This window comes from Schizophyllum commune (assembly GCF_000143185.2).
Source record: "Schizophyllum commune H4-8 unplaced genomic scaffold SCHCOscaffold_2, whole genome shotgun sequence".
NCBI lineage: Eukaryota > Fungi > Basidiomycota > Agaricomycetes > Agaricales > Schizophyllaceae > Schizophyllum > Schizophyllum commune.
In genome coordinates this window covers 1,225,895-1,244,408 of record NW_026089539.1, presented here as the reverse complement: position 1 = coordinate 1,244,408, position 18,514 = coordinate 1,225,895, and the positions used below count along the sequence as shown (strand labels likewise).

The window sequence follows — 18,514 nt, the reverse complement described above, 5'->3', positions numbered from 1 at the left end:
GTCGGATGCGCACGTTCTCCATTCACCTTTGCTGACCGATGATTTAGGTGCACCACCTCACGTCTGAATCATTCCATTCACGTCAACCCCTCTTGACGGCCCGGGATCTTCGCATTCCTGTAAGTCGAATACGCTATCGCCCTTCACCCTGACTTACCGTTCCTTCAGGAGAACGCAGCGGCGCACTGCTACCCATTCCTACCCCATCTACCTCGTTCAAGGCCAGGGTTTTTCCGTTCCCTGTGAGTTGGAGTGCACGCGTTCTTCCTCTCACTCTTACTGACCGCTAATTCCAGGTGACAGCGCCGACTAGCGTTCCATCCCCACTCCCCATCCTCTACCCCTTCTGACCGATAGGGACTTTCTCGTTCCCTGTAAGTCGGATAGGCCTTCTATCTCCATCCTCGCTGACCATCCTTTGTAGGCGGCAGTGCAAACGCCTACCCAACAATCCCCCACTTACATATCCCCACCAGCCCGGGTGTGCGAGCCGTCTCCGCCACCCTTGTGCTCGACATCGCCATCCCATCTACCAAGTTGTCTGCTTTCGTGTGCCTGCTTCATTGGCCCCGCATACGACGCCATCCATTACCAACTCCACCTCACACGCGTATCTGTTGGTACCCGTGGCTGGGGACGACGCGCACTCATCGTCTTCTATCTGCCATTTCGCTTCTGACATTTCTCTGCGTCGTTATCCTCGCCGTCTTTGGCTCATTGACTTTACCTCGGAACCTTCGCACACACTCAAGTCCTCCTGCAGGACTACTGAAGTATTGATATCGACTTCAAGCGCTACTAATTTCTCCTCACTCTGTACTACTACTTCCTTCTCGCTCCGTCTTCCATTTCTTCCCTCTGTACAACCAAACCCTCTTCTTCGAACGGCACTAATTCGTCTTCCTCTTCCCCCTCCTACTTCGTTCACGCTATCTTGCTTTCTTGCTATGTCCATGCTGCGCATCTAACCTCAATGTACTTTTACCCCCAGGCGATATTTACCTCATTGTGTATCTATGTTCTATGGTGTCTATAACAATGGAACTTCTGCGCTGTTTCCTTGGCTTCATTCTTCAACGACAGTGACAGCGAACGTATATGGACGAGGCAGGAAGTGGTCAGAGGGCATCAGAGGAAGGAAAGGCTGTCGTGAGCGACATGCTACGGCTTTCGCAAATTCGGACTCGACATTTGCGGGTGCAAGATCGTGCATTAGATCGGCAGCAGTACACTACAAAGTACACTTGGGTATCCCCTGATTATGAAACAAAATTACATTCCTTCCATCCAGTCCTCTACTTCGCAACTGCGCCAGCCTTCACCGGCTCGCCCGGCGGATACGGAGTGTCGACGACGTGCGCGCCGGATTGCAACGGTGCGCTCGTCGCGGGGATGCCGGTAGACGAGGCAGGTGGCGTCGGGTCGGTGGTGGCGTCGGCGGCAGCGGACGCCTGGCTAGCGAAGCCTTGCGAGGCGAACTCGCGGGCCTTCTCGATGCCAGGTTGGACCTGCTGTTGAGCGGCGGAGAGGACCTTGCCGGCGTCGGTGGCCGCAGCCTGTGCGCCGGCCTGGAGTGTCGGTGCGTGACCGCCGAGGGACTCGGGGATGTAATTCTGGAGGGAAGGTCAGAGCCTAAGCGATGGAACTTGATCTTGAGCACATACCTGCGCTACTTCCACAGCAGCGTTGACGTAGTCCTTGGCCGCGCTAACGTATCCTGCGCCAGCCTCCTTCGCTGCGGCGACATTCTGCTGGCCCGAGGCGACAGCTGCGTTCGTCTTCGCGCTAGCCTCCTGTTCGAGACGCGTCGTGCCGCCGCCAACGTCGCCGGTCAAGCTGCTGCCGATCGACTTCGCGGCGGTCGCGGCGGACTCAGCAACGTGCTGGGTCTGGTCGGCGGTCTTCTCGACCTGTCTGGCGGCTGCCGGGCTGCCTGCCTCGACCTGCGCGTGGGCAGCGGTGGTTTGAAGCTTGGCAGCTCTAGGATGTATGTGGTTAGTACGCGACACAGCACATCCAGGAAGCGAGAAACTCACTCGGCGCCAGTGGGCTCCTGGACGTTGAAGATCTTTCCGGTTTCAGTAGACATGTTGATTGTGTTGGTCGTGTGAGTGATGGATGATGGTTCGAAAGCAAAGTGAAGGGGAGGAAATGGCAGGCGCGCCGTTATATATGAGCTGCGTCTTTGCCCGCCATCCGATGACATCACGCGTACTTTCATGACGACAACCGCGTCACCCACCTGTCACCCCACCGTCCCGTCATCGAGCCCAACGGCAGTGCGCGCCAACAATGCGCAGAATGATTCTGATATGGTTAGCAGCGGGATTGACAGCTTGGAATGGTGACTGGATGGAGCTGAACGATGGAGGACACATCGATGCAAGTGCGCGAAGTTACGCGACGGGTACGCGTCCTTATGAGGAGTCGCAGCGCGAGTGACGTTGAGCGAGAGCCGCCAGAATCCTCATTATTCGTGAGTATGTAGTTCTGTCCATGCATGTCTATGATACACAACACAATTAGGCGTTGGGCGTGAGCCTGGATGATGGTCGTCAAATGAGGTCCAGCAAGGGAAGGAGGATCTCACCAGTCGTATTTTATCATCTCGTCCGCGTTGACGATCGCAGACGAGATGAACTCGCGCGCCTCAAGCCAAACCCAGACCTGCATGCCGATGAGAAGACGGGCATCGAGACTAATAGGCAAAAGAGCGCACCTTCAACAAAGCCGCCAGATTACTAGACGGCAAATCCCTCGTCGACAACCCAGGCCCATCCGCACGAGCCATCTGCCCGCCCAATTGCCTCAAAATCGGCAATGCACCCTTGAACAAATCTAACTCCGGATTCAACTGCCTCCCAATACCCTCCAACAGCAAGATCGAGATGACCGTGTTCACAAAGTCGCCCTCCATCTTGACGTGGTGCTGTCGGACTGCCTTCAGCACCTCCGTCAGGATGTCGCTGATCTTGATCTGCCCCAGCGAGAACGTCTTGCGCTTGACGCTCAGCACGATGTGCTGCATCTTTAGCGCGAACGTCTCCGGGTCGATCGCGAGGTGCGGCGTGCGACAGCGCTCAATCATGAGTTGACCTGTGCGATAACCGTCGAACTCGGCGACCGCGCGGAAGAGGTCGAGGAAGTTCTGCCTATTCTTCGCGTTCAGCGTAGTGACGAGGCCGGCGTCAAGGAAGATGAGCTCTGGTATGTAGCCCTCGGTGTTCAGGTCGTTGAGCGCGGCGTGCCATTCGCGAGGAGAGCTGGCGACGGAGCGAAGCTGGTTGACGATGCGGTCGGAGTCGGCGTTAGGCTCGACAGCTGCGATAGGATGTGGAGGTGCAAGGGAGGGGAAGTATTGTCGTAGTAGTCGATTGAAGGCGTTGACCATGAGTGTACGGCCGGATAGGGGCTTGTTGAAGCGGACCATGATGTTGCCGGGATGCAAGTCAGAGTGCACGAAGTTATCGAGCAGGAGCATGTTCAAGAAGGTGTCGAGACCGCTCGTCGCCAGTATAGCGTCGAACGGCCCACCACCATTCTTCAAGAATGTCTCCAGCGGGATAGCCTTCACGTACTCCTCTACTAGCAACTCCCGAGTCGACCATTCGCTAAGTGGGCGAGGGAACGACACAGAAAGATTCCTTGGGGCGAAGTTGTTCTCGAACGTCAAGAGATTGTCCGCTTCGTGCCGCAAGTCTATCTGCTGGAACATCATCCCGCCAAACACCTGCACCTCCTCCGGCAGCGATATCCACTCCATGCCAGGCAGCCAGTTGATTATGTTGGCAAAGAACGTCATGATCGTAAGGTCCCGGGTGATGGTCTTCTCTACTCTAGGATGCAAAATCTTGATGGCGACCGCGGTGGCGGGCGCGACGGGCAAGTCGTCCTCTATAGGTAAAACGGATGGGGGAATGACCGGGGTGATGGCGGCGACGGGGGCGGTCTTGGCTTGGCGGCGGCGCGCAATGTACGACGGGGGGACGAGGCCGTTCTTGAGCGTGGCGCGGTACACCTGAGCAATGGCACCGGCGCCGATGGGCGTCTCGTCAAACTCCTCGAATATTTCGTCGAAGGGGCGATCGAAGACTGCCTCGATCTCAGCCACCGTATGCGACAGTGGGTGAGGGTGGGCGTTAGAGTGCATAGAGCCCATGCGCTCGCACAGAAGGATGGGGAAGAGGTCGCGACGGGAGGCAGCCCATTGTGCGAGCTGGAGTCAAGTTAGCGCCGATTGGGTAAGTACGGAGCGCTTGAACGCACCTTTATGAACGTCGGGCCCGCTGCCTCCATCATGTAGACCAGCAAGTCATACCACCAAACAGCTCCCCATCGCTCGTCCATCAACTTCTTGTCGGGGTCGCCCACCAAGAGCATAGGGGAAGTGATGATGACCGGGACGAAGAGGCAGCAGAGGTATACGAAGCGCTTCGCTGTCAGGATGGGTTCCCAGATGTACTCCAGCCAGAACCGGAGTACACGCTCCTTGAGTATCTCCCGCTTCCGTCTCCGCGGGGGAACATCCGGAAGTTCGTTCGCGGGACGGCAGGGGATGAGGCCGGGAGACGCGAAGAAGTTGGGCACGGTCGACTTGGGTCGAGGGGCGAAGTGGAGGGCGAGTCCGGTGGTCAAGGGGACGACCCATAGTGCGGTCTTTAAGAGTGAGTATCGTCGGACGGGAGCGGGGATGAAGAACGACGGGTATCGCGTCCATTGCTTCGAGGAGGACGATGATGATGAACCATGCCGGAAGGTCGAGAAGCGTATGCTCGGATGCTGTTTGCCGAGGCCCCGGAGGACGAATGTGAGCCGGAATGCCATGGGGAGTCTGTTGGCTAGCAGCACTCGCTATGCATTTTGCGAGGGCGCGGTCGTGGGCTCGTTGAGGCCGACGTCGGACTCGACGGTCAATCGCGAAGACAAGAAGACAAAATTCACGTGCGGTAATAGTAGGTGACGTCACGCCCGGCGCACTCCCGCTCTTCCCCTCGCAGAACGAGCGCTTACGGGCGTGCCTGGCGCGCACGTCGGCCGTCGCGACGCACTCTCCTCTCTCCCGCCTAACTCGTCCTCGGGGCAATCTGCTCGCTCGCCTTTCGTGAATCCAACTCCGCGCTCTTCTCCCCCATGTCTTGTGCTCTTCTGCCTGAATGCTCATAGGGTGCCATTGACGTTTGATGTCGTGTTAGGAGGACATGTATGGAATCCAGAACACCCAAACAACCTCTCAGAAGGCTCAGACCGCCGTCTTCTGTCCGCATTCCATGCTGTGGTCCCGCCTTTGGCGCGGCGACGCGTTTGTTGATGGGCAGAAATTTGACGGAAACGTAAAGTGAATGAATAAACGCAACAAATTCAAATTTGCATCTCTTCCCCGAACCCCCACATCCGCCCTCCCCCGCCGGCGCCTCTCGCGCTGCGCCTATGGCCGCCCCGAATGCATTCGTTACCCTAGTCACCTCCGACCGATACCTTCCCGGCGCACTCGCCCAGGTCGCCGCCATCGCCGACCTCCATCCCAAGGAAGCGCACGAACCCCATGAACACTTTCAGACCGTCTGCCTTGTCACTCCAGAAACCGTCGATGTGTCCACGATCAAGGCTCTCAGGGGCGCCTTCAACGTCGTTGTCGGCGTCGAGATCATTGAGCAGGAAGACGACAAGGGCCTAAGGCTGCTTGGTGAGCGATTCCTTCCAACCCGCCTCAGAACGCGCTTCGATGGATTGGGGCCCCGCATGAGCCGGCACATCCGTCACCCCTCCGTATTCTGGGCGTCTTTCGCTATACTCGGCGCGTCTTGACGCGTCGATCCAGCTGACTCGCCACAGTGGAGCCCTTGAGCTTGGAAATGCCTCTGGGTATGTGCCGTCGCTGATCACCTGCCTCATAGGTCGCCCGGATCTCAACACTGTCCTTACAAAGCTGCATATATTCCGCCTCACCCAGTACGAGAAGATAATATTCCTCGATGCCGATGTCCTCCCCGTTCGTCCGCTCTCTCATCTCTTCGCTCTCCCCCACGAATTCTCTGCGGTCCCGGACGTAGGCTGGCCGGATATATTTAACTCTGGCGTACTTGTCTTCTCTCCTGGCGAGGACAAATTCAACGAGCTGCGCGAGCTGCTCAAGTCGAAAGGCTCTTGGGACGGCGGCGATCAGGGCCTGCTGAACGAATGGCGAGGCGAGAACTGGAACCGGCTTAGCTTCACGTATAATACTACGCCGACAGCCGCATATACGTGCGTTATCGACCGCCTTTGATGATCGTATCTAACTGCGCATATATGCAGGTACGCTCCTGCGTACGAGCGGTATGGCTCCCAGATCTCTGCCATCCACTTCATCGGCCCGCACAAGCCATGGAACAACCTCGCATATAGGCACCCGTTTGTGGGCCGCCAGCCTGACACGGACCCGGGTCTCAAGCGCGCGTACGACTACGATGCGCTGGTTGATCGCTGGTATGCTGTCTACGATAGGCACTACCGCGCGGAAACCCCTGCGACGACATCCCAATTCGAAGTGCGCAAATATGTCGCTTCTTGGGATGCGCAGGCCGGTACTGGTGACAAGGACTTGGCATCTACTCCCGCCGTGAAGGCGGGCGGTGCGCTGGGGCTTGATCAACTCCGTCGCCTTGCTATCGAAGGTCTTAATGCTGCTGGAGTCCCGCCACCGGAAGGTCCTAGACAAGGTGGCGAATACAGGAGTATGCCACTCGACGGTCGTATTGACCTCATGCGTCCGCCACCTCAGCCCTCTGATAGTACTTCCTCGCCTATCAAGCACGCCATTGAATTGGCCCAGCAACCCGGCCATCCGTCTTATCCTGGCCCCCCTTCTCGCTCATCCCCCGGTGGTACCCCTACCCAGACATCGCCGACGCCTGCACCCAGTGAAGTTCCGTCAAGTCCTCGCTTATCGACTGTGTCGCTGCCGAAAGTCACTCCCGGTCCCTCTCGTCAAGGCTCCTACTCCAGCAATATCTTCGCGCCTCCAACACAGCAATATGAGCCTGGTCATTCTCTCCTGTTTGATAACGCACCTTCACAATCGTCGCAACAAGGGCAACCTTCTTCCCAGCCCGAGGACCAGGCGCCTGGACAGCATCAATTGCAGCAACCGTACTTTGTTGAGCCGCCTACGGACCCTATTCAACGATATCAACACGAGTTCCGGCAGTACGAGCAGCAGCGCAAGGAGTACCAGTACGAGCAGGCGCACCCCGATGAGGTATACCACGAGCGAAGTCACGATGGCCAGCATACACCTCATGATCAAACGCAAGGGCATCACGAGCAAGCCCGACATGAACATCGCGATCACGGAGCAGGTCACGACCAGCAGCAGCAGCAACACCATCAGCATCCTGTTGGTCATCAGTCATCGTCAGCTCCTCAGCCTCAGCAATGGCAGGGGCAGGATATGCAGCAGCACGAGCGCCGTCGCTCTTCGGAGCCACCGCGCCCACCATCCCCGCCTAAGTTGCTCTGGAACCCTGCTCGCGAACCACCACCCAACGTCCCACCGACCGCGAACGCATTCCCGACGGACACCTACTTCCCGAACGCTTGGGACTCGGCTCCGCAACCCCCGCACATACTCAACAAGACGCCGTCTCCCGGTGCACCCGCTGCCGCTGCCGCTGTGAGCCCTCCGGCAGATAGCCGTGGGCTGTTTTCTCCACCCCCGCCGCCGGAGATTCCTGTCGAGCTCCAGCTCCAAGGGCACTACCGTCGCGTGACGGGTGAGGACGAGCACCCTGATAGGCACAAGGTCAAACCCGTCTTCCCTTGGGAGGAGAAACCGCGCGCCAAACCGGGGCGCGTGTTCCCGCACGGCGAGTCGCCCTCGCCGTCCGAGTTCAAGATCCCGCTTCCAGAAGTCGAGCCTGAACCTGAAGCCCAACAGCCTGCGCCAGGCGTGCCTGCGGTGCAGACGACATCCCCGACGAGGGTGTGGGATACCCCGAGTCGCGCGTCGGATAGCGACAGGACGCCGAGGGCGTCGCCGCCGGTGCATGGATTGCCGAGGACGCTGGCATTTGCGAATGCGTGGGACACGGTTCCGAGCATCCAGAAGTACGCGGACAAGCTGCGCCCGCCGCCGCCTGTAGCGCGCGCACGCCCTGTATCGCCCTTTGACGAGCAGGGATGGCGCAGGAAGTTGGAGGAGCGGTCTGATATGAGCGCCGTAGACGGGGATGACGAAGAGGACAGCGAGGACGATGATGTCCAGCCGCGACCGCGGGCGTATAGCTCGGATCATGGTTCGCGATCGTCTTCCTCGAGGCGCTCGAGGAGCGCATCGTCAGTGTCGTCGAGCCACAGCTTCCAAAGCAAAAGGAAGCAGTACAGGTCGTTTGGGGTGCAGACGGATACGGTGGAAACGAAGACGGTGGCCGTGCAAGTCGCAGTCGTTGCTCCCCCGCCGGTCCTCCAGGAGAAGAAGGCGCAGCGTGCGCGTGGGCCTGCACTGCTGCCAGCCGCTTCGGTGAGCGATGCTGGTGGCCTGGGTTTATCGCCAATGAACGGTCAGACCGAGAGGCGTACTTCGCCTTTGGTGTCGCCCCGCGAGTTCGCCTACCCGACGACGAATGCGTCCAAGCGCGCCATGAAACCCGCTCAGACCTCCCCTCCCGTTCGCCCCGCCGTTGGTTCCAGCACGACCCCTCCTCGCCGCCAGTCTCCTGTAACGCAGACCAGCCCGCCCACGTCGCGCACCGTCAGCCGTATCAAGACGACGTCGCCGCCTGCCTCTGTCGGGTCTACGCCTACCGCCTCCGCTAGTATGTCGCGCCAGGTGTCGAACGAGTCGAACATCACGTCTCCGCCCTCGTCCATCGGACCTGTGTCCCCGCCTGAGGGTCACCCGATTGGGGCACCCACTGCAAAGAAGGCCGCTCGTGTATTCGACCCGGCGCGTGGTGTTGACCTGTTCAAGCGCGGGTCGGAAGAGGTGCTTGCACGCTTCCTCCGGATGGGTTCGTGGGAGGATGAGGCGAACGCTGCCTCTCCTCGGTAAATCACGGTGATGTGAATGTTGTTCCTCCTTATTCCTCTGGCTGTGGGTTTCTGCCGCTCCTCTTTGCCTTACGCATATTTCTATCTGGACTGGTCGTGTATGTACATCGTCACGCATTTCTCCCTCAGGCATCAGATTTCCGTTCCTCCTCGCTGTAATTTCTGGCTTCTTCTCGCAATGGTCCTTCTCGTTCAGCTTTCTCAGCTTCAAGTTTCTCATTCGACTCGAGCTCTCACTCCCAGTCAAAACGTGTTCTGACGCGGTCGAGCCAGATGTGACGGAACTCAAGTGTGCGACGTGGTACTATCTAGCTCGAGCAAACGTGCCCTCTGGCAACTTTCTTTCTGATGTGAACGAGCCGATTGTGACTGAATCGTACCTCCGTTTTGTTGCCGAAAAACACGCTGGATTTCGTTCCACTTCTTCTCAGCTCAATTGGGTCATATTCTGCACGCTGCAGTCCGACGAGTCTATAACACTATATTGCTATAAGCTGCTACTTCGAGCCACATCTGGAACCTTATATGACCTCATTGAACAAAAATCCGACGCGTCTACGTGCATCGATCACCTGCGGGCATACCGCTGCCCAGCAAACCGATGCTTCAAGCAGTCTCAACTGCTTGAGCAGCCTACGAAAAGCGGTGAGATGCTTCCACCACGGAGGACGAGACATGGCATACCTGAGCATGTGACTCATTCGCCAGACGCGCCCGCTTCTGCCACTCCTGCAGACAAGTCAGAAGACGTACACACATCACGAAGATAGCTATACCTCCTTCTCGTTCGTGTCCATCTGCTTCCAGTGTGCCTTGAACAACACAGTCATGTTCTTCTTGTCGACTCCTGGGTGTGCGCACTCGAAGTTCTGACGGCAGAGCATGCTAGTGGGTTGTGTGTAAGCAGACGACAAGCTCGAGGAACAAGGGACTCACTATGGGGTCACTGTTTTTCCCCTACTGGCTGCGGCACGACGGGAAGTAGTCGTCTTGGAATTGCCGCTCGCCCCTGCCGAGGTCGTGGAGGTCGTCGCAGTCGCGCTTGCGTCACTTGGAGAGTCAGCCGTATCCTGAGGGGTGTTGAGGGCGACCGATGTCGCGCTAGGCGGGGCCGTGGGGGTGGATTTGGCCGCGGATATGGAGTCCGACTTGTTTCCTGTAGCGGGAATGGTAACCGATGGGTAGGCGAACGATGGGGAAGCGCGATCCGAAGAAGATATGGTGGTCGACGCGCTGGAGGTGGGCGCGACTGTCGAAGTGGATGGGGGATTGACGGCCTCCTCCGCGGGAGGTGGAGAAAGTCGCGCCGCGATCGGGTTGGCTGCGCGATCGGCTTGCGCCTCGTCTCGAAGTGAAGATGCTGATTCCTTCAATACAATGTTAAGTCATAGAGCATCATTGGAAAGATCATTCACGCACCGGATATACGCTCTCTATGTGCCCGCTCGCATCCGGTGAAGCCTCCTGAGCCCGATCGCTGGATGCGCCGGTCGCGTGCTGTTGGACCTGCTCGCCGGTGCTCTCGACAACGGTTGCTTCGGGCGTTGCAGCGCTGGAAGACGAGCCTGAAGCGCCATGAAGGATACTGGGGGCGGCAGGGGACGGTGGGGAGTTCGTGTCGGTGATGATGGTGGTGGTCGAGAGCTGAGATGATGCCGTGGCGTCGCTTGCTGCTGTCGACGTCGACGTCACAGCACTTGTGACGGTCGAGAGAGGCGAGCGAGCGGATGTCTTCTTGCTTGAGCATGAGGGGAAGATTGACTTGAACTTCGGGAGCATCAGCACGATGAGCTGCAAAGAAGTAACTTGGACATACCTTATTCTTCGGCTTCTTCGTGACCTGCTCGGACTCGAGTGCTGCGTCTGCAGCGCTACGCTTCCCCTCGCTCTTTCGGACGTGCCCCCCTCCTCCTTCCAGCTTACAACTGCTCTCGTCGCTGGTGCTGCGTGCGTTAGCGCGTCGTACATGCTTGCGATACCACCACGGGTAGTTCAATGTCGCGAGCCTTTGCGCCTTCCAATGCCCATCGCAGAAGCGTAACTCCACGAAGGCCTCCTCCATTGTAGCCCAAACATACATCTTGACCTCGAAGCTGGCCTTCCCCCACTTCTCTGGTAGTAGGCCAGGAACCTGCAGCAGAGTGTGCCACAGGGAGTACAGTACCTCGCGCATGGTAATGAGCTTCCTTTCCTCAACGCAGTGTCCCGCCTCATCTTCGAGGAATCTGTACGCCCCCGGCGACTCCTCCTCCTCCTCTTCCGGCCCCAATGGCGTGACATCTAACTGGCCTTTCATCCGAGCCGAGAACTCGGACCAATACCAGAAATGGATGCGACGGTAGTCCTTGCGATTCAGGGTGATGATGCGGGGAGGATTGTGGACCGCGCGAAGGGCAGCTTCAGCTAACGTAGAGAGTGGTCCAGAGCGTACACGCGAGGTGTTTTCGCCCGGAATGATGGGGGAACCTTCCGAAGGCAGGCGTTCGAGCAGCGCGTTGTACGCTGCTCTGAGAATGGTGAGCTTGGGCACATCTGCATTGAAAGCCTGATACTTACTTGGACCCTGTGAGCTCGCCCTGGAGCTCGTGCACCCGCTGCGTGAGTAGAGCCTGTTGTGCCTCCAGCTCTTTGATGCGCTGCAGCAACATCCTCACATCGTAACCAGACGTCGAGATGCTGGAATGCAGACCCTGCGACAACAAGGACGAAGACGGCTGCATGGCCAGCTCGAGCTGCATGTTCCCCATGTGAAGCGGGGCGGGCGAGGGAAGCGATGGCCGTGACATTGTGTGATCCCAACGGTCGGTGCTTGGGAAGTCTGCCAAGGAGTATGTGAGTCTGGCTAATGCTTGCTTGCAATGTATTGCTGATCCCACCTGGGCCATCAGACCGTCTGTGTAGTCTGAAGAGGATGCATTGGACATGGGCGTATCCGAGCGAAGGGAAGGATTTGCGAACATCCTGCGTACACGTAAGCTCTTGGCCAAAGGCGACTCGCGAGTACGCCCCCATTTGGGAAACCCTTACATGCTAGTAAAAGTGTCCGAGAGCAGTTCGCGTCGAGTGCAGTGCGTTTACGCGTTATCGTCGTCTTAGTGAAGGTATGGGAGGAAACGGAATGTCGAGAAATTTCCTTGCGCCGCCGGAGGCATGCATCACGTGCTCGTGATGGACAACACGTGACAAGTTCGATTTCCAAGGTCAACGCTGGGGTTCTTCGTCCGGGACAGATCCTACTTGTTAGATGCTCAAAACCAACACTACATGGTACTATAGCTTGATTGCAAATGTGAGAGAAACATAGACTATAGGGGAAGAGGCAGAACAGCAAGGTATATATATATATATTCAAGCTTCATCATCATCTTCGTCTTCCGAATCGCGAGAGTCATTGTATACATAGCCAATCTTCTCCAAAATGCCAAGACCAGGTCGCTCCACTAGGTAGTACCGATCTCTTGCTGTCTCGTCCTGGAAAAACAAGGGGTACCGCTGGTCTGGGGCGAGTAAAACAACAGAAAGAATACTTCGAGCATCGATAGCAACTACTTTCGTGTCCCTGTGATGCTGCATAGTGACATATGTCTTGGAGGAAAGATTGTATATTCCCTGATGAGGGAGGCCATATAGCGAGCATATTGCCACACCGCGCAGCTCACCGTGCACTGGAATAAGCACATAATAGTGAACCTCGGCAAAACGCTGGCCTTCGCTGGCCATGAACTGTGCAAAAAGTAAGTAAGGCACTCGAAGTAGCTCACAAAAGATTCCGAGACGTACCTTAACATTGCGAGACATGCGGACATGCTTAGGATCCATCGCCTCCTCCTTCCACCGCGAGCGCGCAGTTTGCCCGTTAGGAAGTCGAAGCCTTGCCCAGCGACGCACTTTCAGAGCGTCACCTACAGGTGTACGATCTCCTTGCGCTTCAAGAAAGCGCTGTAGAGCGAGGGCCTCTGCGCGCGTGACCGGCCTAGCAAGCCTGTCCCGCCGAGGGAGAAGGGCATACTTCCCTTCGTGCAGGATGTGGGCTCGTCGAGGGAAACTCGGCTGTGCAGGCTCGATGTCGGGAAGTAGGGCCTTAATAGCGTTGATTTGGCACCTGCGGATCGCGCGCTCGGAGAGGTTCGCATAGGGGTTTGAATGTTGCTTGATCTCCTCTCCGAGGTTTCCAATTGTCCGCTCCATTGTATACTGAGAGTAGAGCATGCTGGGCCCCAAGCGCTGCGTCTCGCGAGGCATGTGCGAGGGTGCATGGACGCTGGCACGGACAAAGTGCAGGCGATCTGCGCGGCGCTGAACGTACAGATTTTCGTACTCATCTGATTGCTCACACGTGAGCTCGTCAGACTCGCGCAATAATTCGACCGATATTTTGACCTCCATGTCGACCCGAGTGGCGCGAACCAGCTTGCAAAACTGAACATAGTAGGCCTCCGGAAGATCTCCAAAGAGCAAGCAAGGGCAATGGCCGTAGAAGTACAGCAGAAACTCCCAGGACTTGTAGCCACTGGTAAGCTTCTCCGCGATGTTGCGTGAAGGGCGGTCGAAGGATCCCGGAGTGTACGGGATGGCGTCTGCAACCATCTGTCCATGCGCCTTCCACTTCGCCGGGCTCTGGAAAATTGCAAAAGGCCAGGTCGCCTTGTTGTCGGTTCGTGTGTCGCACTCGATCGTGGCGCGCCACAACGAGATGTACAGGTCGGGGATGTTGAGAGTTGCGAGATGCATCACATCGCCACCAAACATAGCTGGGACGCCCAAGTTATGCTTGGGAGGCAAGCCGCTGAAGATCGAGGGCTTGACAATGCCAGTCTCGAGGCGGTTCCTTTCATAGCGCGTCATGTTGGGGGAGTTGACGACGGTCTCGAGATTTCTAAGGTAGCGCGCAGTGGCGCGCTCCGTCGTATGCTCGTTGAGCAGCTCTCGAATGTCGACATCGGGATGGTCGCAGCCAGGAACACGATAATGGTGCGGACGAAGACGTGCGGGATAGTAATGGGGGCCGCCGATTTTGTGCCGCCCGATGATTGGACAATAAAAGCGGCAGTGGATGCGCCCGTGATGTCCAACGAAGCCGTTCAGGTAAGCCATCGCAGGCCCATCGGCAGTCGCCAAATACAGGAACGGATGGTCTCGGAAGACGCGTCCGGTCGCTGCATCCCATACGACGAGACCCTCCTTCTGAATAGCGGCCAGGTGGTACAGCCCCATGAAGAGGAAGCTGTCCGCATTCCGAATCTTGTTAGGTCCTGGAATTGTGCCGCCGATGCAGACGAAGCGCTTTTTGTACCGCACATCGACGTCGAGGTTCATCAGAAGCCAGATGTAAATCCAGCAATCCGATGCCTTGTTGCGGTAGAGCATAGCGCCATCCATGGATAGGACAACCACGCTGTCGTCAGGTGTTATCCGTCCATCCTGTACTGCCTCGAGGTATTCCGCGCCATCGATGTAGTCGCTGAAGGGAGAGACCTTGACGCCGTTGTTCGCATTCAGCTCATCGAGGACAGCAGCCGTACAACGCTCGCGATACTGCATCAGCCGCGAGGTCTCCGGGCCACGTCGCTGCGCCTGAAGCTGAGGGCCGAGAAGAATTGTTGTGAACTGTTTCCGAGGACGCTTAGTGCGCGATCCTTTGCCGCTTGCCGGAGTGAGCTCGTAGCGCCGCTCCCCACAATACGGGCAGAACTCGAGATCGCGATAGGGGCCCGTATACCCAATGCACGAGTTATCGCACATATCGCGCTTGACCTCAATAATGCCGCTCAACTCACGGACTAGCTTCTTCACCTAAATCCCCAGAGTTAGCGCCATCAGGTAAACACAGAGAATGACCAACATACCTCGTAAAACGAGAGAATATTGCCTTCAGGATGGCGGCGCAGGTAAGCGGCGCGAGAGTCATTGTATGCGTCCACAGAGGCGTCAGTGAGCGCGAAGAAGAGGTCCAGCGAGTATCTCTGGTCGGGATCGTCCACCGTCAGAGTGTGCAGTGGAGGATTCCGAAGTTGCTGTATGACGTCCTCGGGTAGGGGCTCCACATCGCTATCGAGCGTCGCATGCTGAAGCAGTTCGATGAAGTTTTGCGAGATTTTGAGGTCGTCAAGCACAGGGTTGAAGCGGGGGGCGGGAGTATCTGCGTCCAGAAGCTCGTCCGGAGGGTCAATATCGCGCGAATCCTCTCTTTCGGCCCCTGCTCGAGTGTCGTCCTCGTCCTCGAGTTCAAGACTCTCAGTTGCAACCGGGGAGTCTCGCTCTACCGCAGAGTCTCGCGGTGGCGAGGAAGGCTCTCTACCTTGCAGCGGTGGAGGGCCTTCTTGAGGAACATCGACTCGAGACGCCGAGTCCTCCGAGTCCTCCGCCGGAGCAGTTCTTGCACCACCCTCGACTTCGTCCTGTCCGAGTTGGTGAGCTCAGTCAAGTGGAAGTCGTCAGATTCTCTCACCTCTTCATTCTCCTCTGTCTCAAGTGGATCACCATCGTCTTCTCCTGGATCACCACCGGGCGCATTTGCGTCGTCGTCAGTGCCCGGGACTTTGTCGCCCGAGATGTCGGTACGTGCGCGCTTCCTTGTGCTCTCCGATGCGGAATCGGCCCGTCGCTTGTGTGTCGAGCCTGCGTGGGGCACTCGAAGTAGCTGCTCGTTGTACAAGCTTGTCGAGGCGAGGAGAAGGCGAGCTTGATGCTCCTGCTCTCGTTTGCGATGTCGGTTCACGACTCTCCGTGTATACGCACGCCCCGGACCGTTGGGCCCACCACATCTGAGTGAACAATGGCAGATTTCCTTGCCCGACATAGTGGGGAAGCACAATAGAAATTGGTGAGGATGATTTCGAGGAGATGTGAGTTGCCGAACTTCGGCTTATTCAGGAAGTTCTCCAGTCGCCAGTGAGAACTTTCGAAAGAAATCACACGGGCGATTTTCGCATTCGGAAACAAGCCGAGTCTCGCACTTAGACTAATCAGTTTCAGGGCGTGGCTTGCCATTGCGATGCGGTAAGTTATGGTAAGACGGAAGGTGCGCAGGTGTGACGACGGTCATATTGGGTCATATCGCCGTTACATCTGTCACATCTGGCCTTATCTGGCTTGACTGCGTCAGAACACGTTTTGACTGGGTCTCACTCTTCGGTTCGCTCTGGCTACTTATGCATTACATATCCTTGACGTGTTCCGTCGACAGCAGTGTTTCCGTACTTCCCCTCCTGCAGTTCTTTTAGCGCAACGTATGTGTGTATACCCGCCATTTTCGTGTACTTTGTCGTGCAGTTTGTCCGCTATGTAGATAGCTGATCTGACTGTATGGTACCCACTCTCCTTATAGACTTCAGCGCGTTGCACATCAATAGACTTTACATGGTTGGATGCATAGACGTTGCGCAACGTCTTGTGAAGGACGTGGGTAGAAAACAAGGCTTGCCCGAAATGGCACACTGAGACGCGTCCATTGTTCTTCGGATCGGCAATCACCCTTGTCTGAGTCGCACGTGGCGTGACCTCATCTTGTCATGGCAGCTCGAGCAGCAGCGGCGCGCATCCCTCGTCTTCGACTCTTCAGCGGTCCAAATTGCTCGCTTTGCGATGTATGTCCTATACTCCCGATGGCGAGGACCTTTCGCGCTGACCTCTTGCCCAGATCGCAAAGGCCGAGCTTGCACAAGTACGGAAAACTGTGAGCCTTCCATCCGACTTTGCCTGCCACCACTTTTACTTTCCCTCCTACCGCTTCCCCTTTGCCTGCCGCCACTTTTCCCTGCCACCACTTCCTCCTCCAGCCATCAGCATCCCTACTCGATCTAACATGCGCCCCCCAGCACGACTTCGAGCTCGAGACAATCAATATCCAGGCTCCCGGCCAGGAGTCCTGGAAGCGGAAGTATGTGTACTGGATCCCCGCGCTGCACATCGACGGAAAGGAGGTAGCGAAGGGAAGATGGGACGCGCAGACGGTGACCGAGGCGCTGGAGAGGTGGAAGCAGGAGCAAGCCGCGCAGGGGAGGCAGGAGGAACAGGCGGCGGCAACGACGAATACAGACGCCGACTCAAAGAGCACATAGAAGAGCAGTTGAAGCTTGTCCCGTCGCACTGCCTCTACTTCGAACAAGACTTCCCCGGCGAGCCGGGGTATACTTTCCGCGGTGTCTACGAGCGCGTGACGGACGAGGTGCTGGGGGAAGAGGACGAGGACGCTATAGACCCCCACCCCTCCCACTCGAATGCCCTCCCCTCTCACTCAAATGCCCACCCATCCCGCTCGCGCTGCTTCAACTGCGGCTCCCCCGAACACATCCTCGCCGCCTGCCCCGATCCCATCTCGCGCCCGCTCGTCGCGCTGTCACGCCAGATGCACGACTTTTACCGCGGGAACGCGAGTGCGTCGGGCTCTGGCGGGCGACTTTGGGTGGTCGAGGAGTGGCGGAGTCAACGGCTGGGCTGGTTGGACGAGTTTCAGCCGGGCGAGGTGCGGAGCGAGGGTCTGCGCGAGGCACTTGGGAACGATGGGCAGCCTTGGCTGGAGAACATGATGATTTGGGGCTATCCTCCGGGATGGTATAGCGCTGAGGACCCTCGCGAGCGTGTGCGCGCTATCATCGAAGGGGACACTGAACCTGAGGAGTTTCAAGCCGATGAGTCTTTCGCTGTTCATCATGACGAAGGCGTGGAGGGCGTCAGCTTCACCTTGCCCTCGTCGGAAGACACCTCTGAACCGGCGCAAGACAAAGAGGACGTACGCGCGCCTTCTGTACCCAAGTCGTCCCAAGCGCCTCGCCGATGGGCGAAGTACCCTCCCGACCTATTCTCGTCGGACCACCTCAGCGTCTACAATGGATTTACCCTTCCTCTGTTCGATGGATTGCCGCCTCCGCCTTGCTCATGGGATGCTCCACTACCTCAGCCACCGTCGGGCTTACCGCCACCGCTGCCTCCAGGTTCTCCTCCACCTCCTCCGCCAGGTTCTCCGCCGCCATTACCTCCCCCTGGTCTACCGCCTTCGCCTCCGCCGCTACCTGATTTACTGTCTCCTCTGCCTCTTCCTTCGACCCCGCCGCCTGTGCCTTCGCAGACCCAACCACTGTCGGCAGTGGAGGACACGCGCATCTCGCGATCTGCGAATACCGCACGGGCTGACGTCCAGCGAGATGAGAGCGCTGCACCTCACACTCATGAATCCCTCGACAAGGCCCCAGCTCCGCCTCCGATGGAAACCTCGTTGGCGTCGCAGCTTCAAACACCCGAAGCAGCTCCATTCTCCCCAGCCTTTTCTTTGCGGCCGTATTTCGAGCGATATGGCTTTCCCCACTTCCTGAAGGCTGTATATATCGAGCCTTCATCGCAGCCAGATAGTCCAGACGAGGGCGAGCAAGATATGGTATTCTCCGATGATGAATAATGCGAGGGTGGTCGTAAAATAGTTGTCTAATGTGATGCAAGTAGCCGGAGCAGCGATCGCTAGCAGTACGAACATGACGAAGGCTCCGCGTAG

The 18,514-nt window shown here is 57.5% G+C and overlaps 5 protein-coding genes across 5 annotated transcripts; 2 read left to right on the top strand and 3 right to left on the bottom strand.

Moving 5' to 3' along the window:
* Positions 1-1,188: 1,188 nt before the first annotated feature.
* Positions 1,189-2,152, bottom strand: SCHCODRAFT_02744136 (uncharacterized protein). Its single transcript, XM_003038785.2, has 3 exons — positions 2,037-2,152; positions 1,665-1,980; positions 1,189-1,613 (listed from the first exon to the last, which is right to left on the bottom strand). Exons 1-3 carry the CDS (start codon positions 2,087-2,089, stop codon positions 1,296-1,298), a joined length of 687 nt encoding a protein of 228 aa, XP_003038831.1. The 5' UTR covers positions 2,090-2,152; the 3' UTR covers positions 1,189-1,295.
* Positions 2,153-2,320: 168 nt separating this feature from the next.
* SCHCODRAFT_02565068 (ABC1-domain-containing protein) lies at positions 2,321-5,216 on the bottom strand. Its single transcript, XM_003038786.2, has 4 exons — positions 4,267-5,216; positions 2,720-4,216; positions 2,591-2,667; positions 2,321-2,541 (listed from the first exon to the last, which is right to left on the bottom strand). Exons 1-4 carry the CDS (start codon positions 4,822-4,824, stop codon positions 2,523-2,525), a joined length of 2,151 nt encoding a protein of 716 aa, XP_003038832.1. The 5' UTR covers positions 4,825-5,216; the 3' UTR covers positions 2,321-2,522.
* Positions 5,217-5,333: 117 nt separating this feature from the next.
* Positions 5,334-9,354, top strand: SCHCODRAFT_02565065 (glycosyltransferase family 8 protein). The gene is made up of 5 exons (XM_050343799.1): positions 5,334-5,683; positions 5,833-5,862; positions 5,895-6,243; positions 6,295-9,039; positions 9,301-9,354. The coding sequence occupies exons 1-4, from the start codon at positions 5,428-5,430 to the stop codon at positions 9,026-9,028; spliced, it is 3,369 nt and encodes a 1,122-aa protein (XP_050202143.1). The 5' UTR covers positions 5,334-5,427; the 3' UTR covers positions 9,029-9,039; positions 9,301-9,354.
* A 1,080-nt stretch (positions 9,355-10,434) lies between these two features.
* SCHCODRAFT_02486801 (uncharacterized protein) lies at positions 10,435-15,826 on the bottom strand (the record flags this gene model as incomplete). The annotated part of the gene is made up of 9 exons (XM_003038787.1): positions 10,435-10,794; positions 10,844-11,534; positions 11,584-11,845; positions 11,904-12,057; positions 12,427-12,524; positions 12,687-12,750; positions 12,808-14,820; positions 14,874-15,425; positions 15,476-15,826. 9 exons carry the CDS (start codon positions 15,824-15,826, stop codon positions 10,435-10,437), a joined length of 4,545 nt encoding a protein of 1,514 aa, XP_003038833.1.
* A 708-nt stretch (positions 15,827-16,534) lies between these two features.
* On the top strand, positions 16,535-18,496 carry SCHCODRAFT_02720935 (uncharacterized protein). The gene is made up of 2 exons (XM_003037453.3): positions 16,535-16,613; positions 16,667-18,496. Exons 1-2 carry the CDS (start codon positions 16,539-16,541, stop codon positions 18,419-18,421), a joined length of 1,830 nt encoding a protein of 609 aa, XP_003037499.1. The 5' UTR covers positions 16,535-16,538; the 3' UTR covers positions 18,422-18,496.
* The last annotated feature ends 18 nt before the right edge of the window (positions 18,497-18,514 follow it).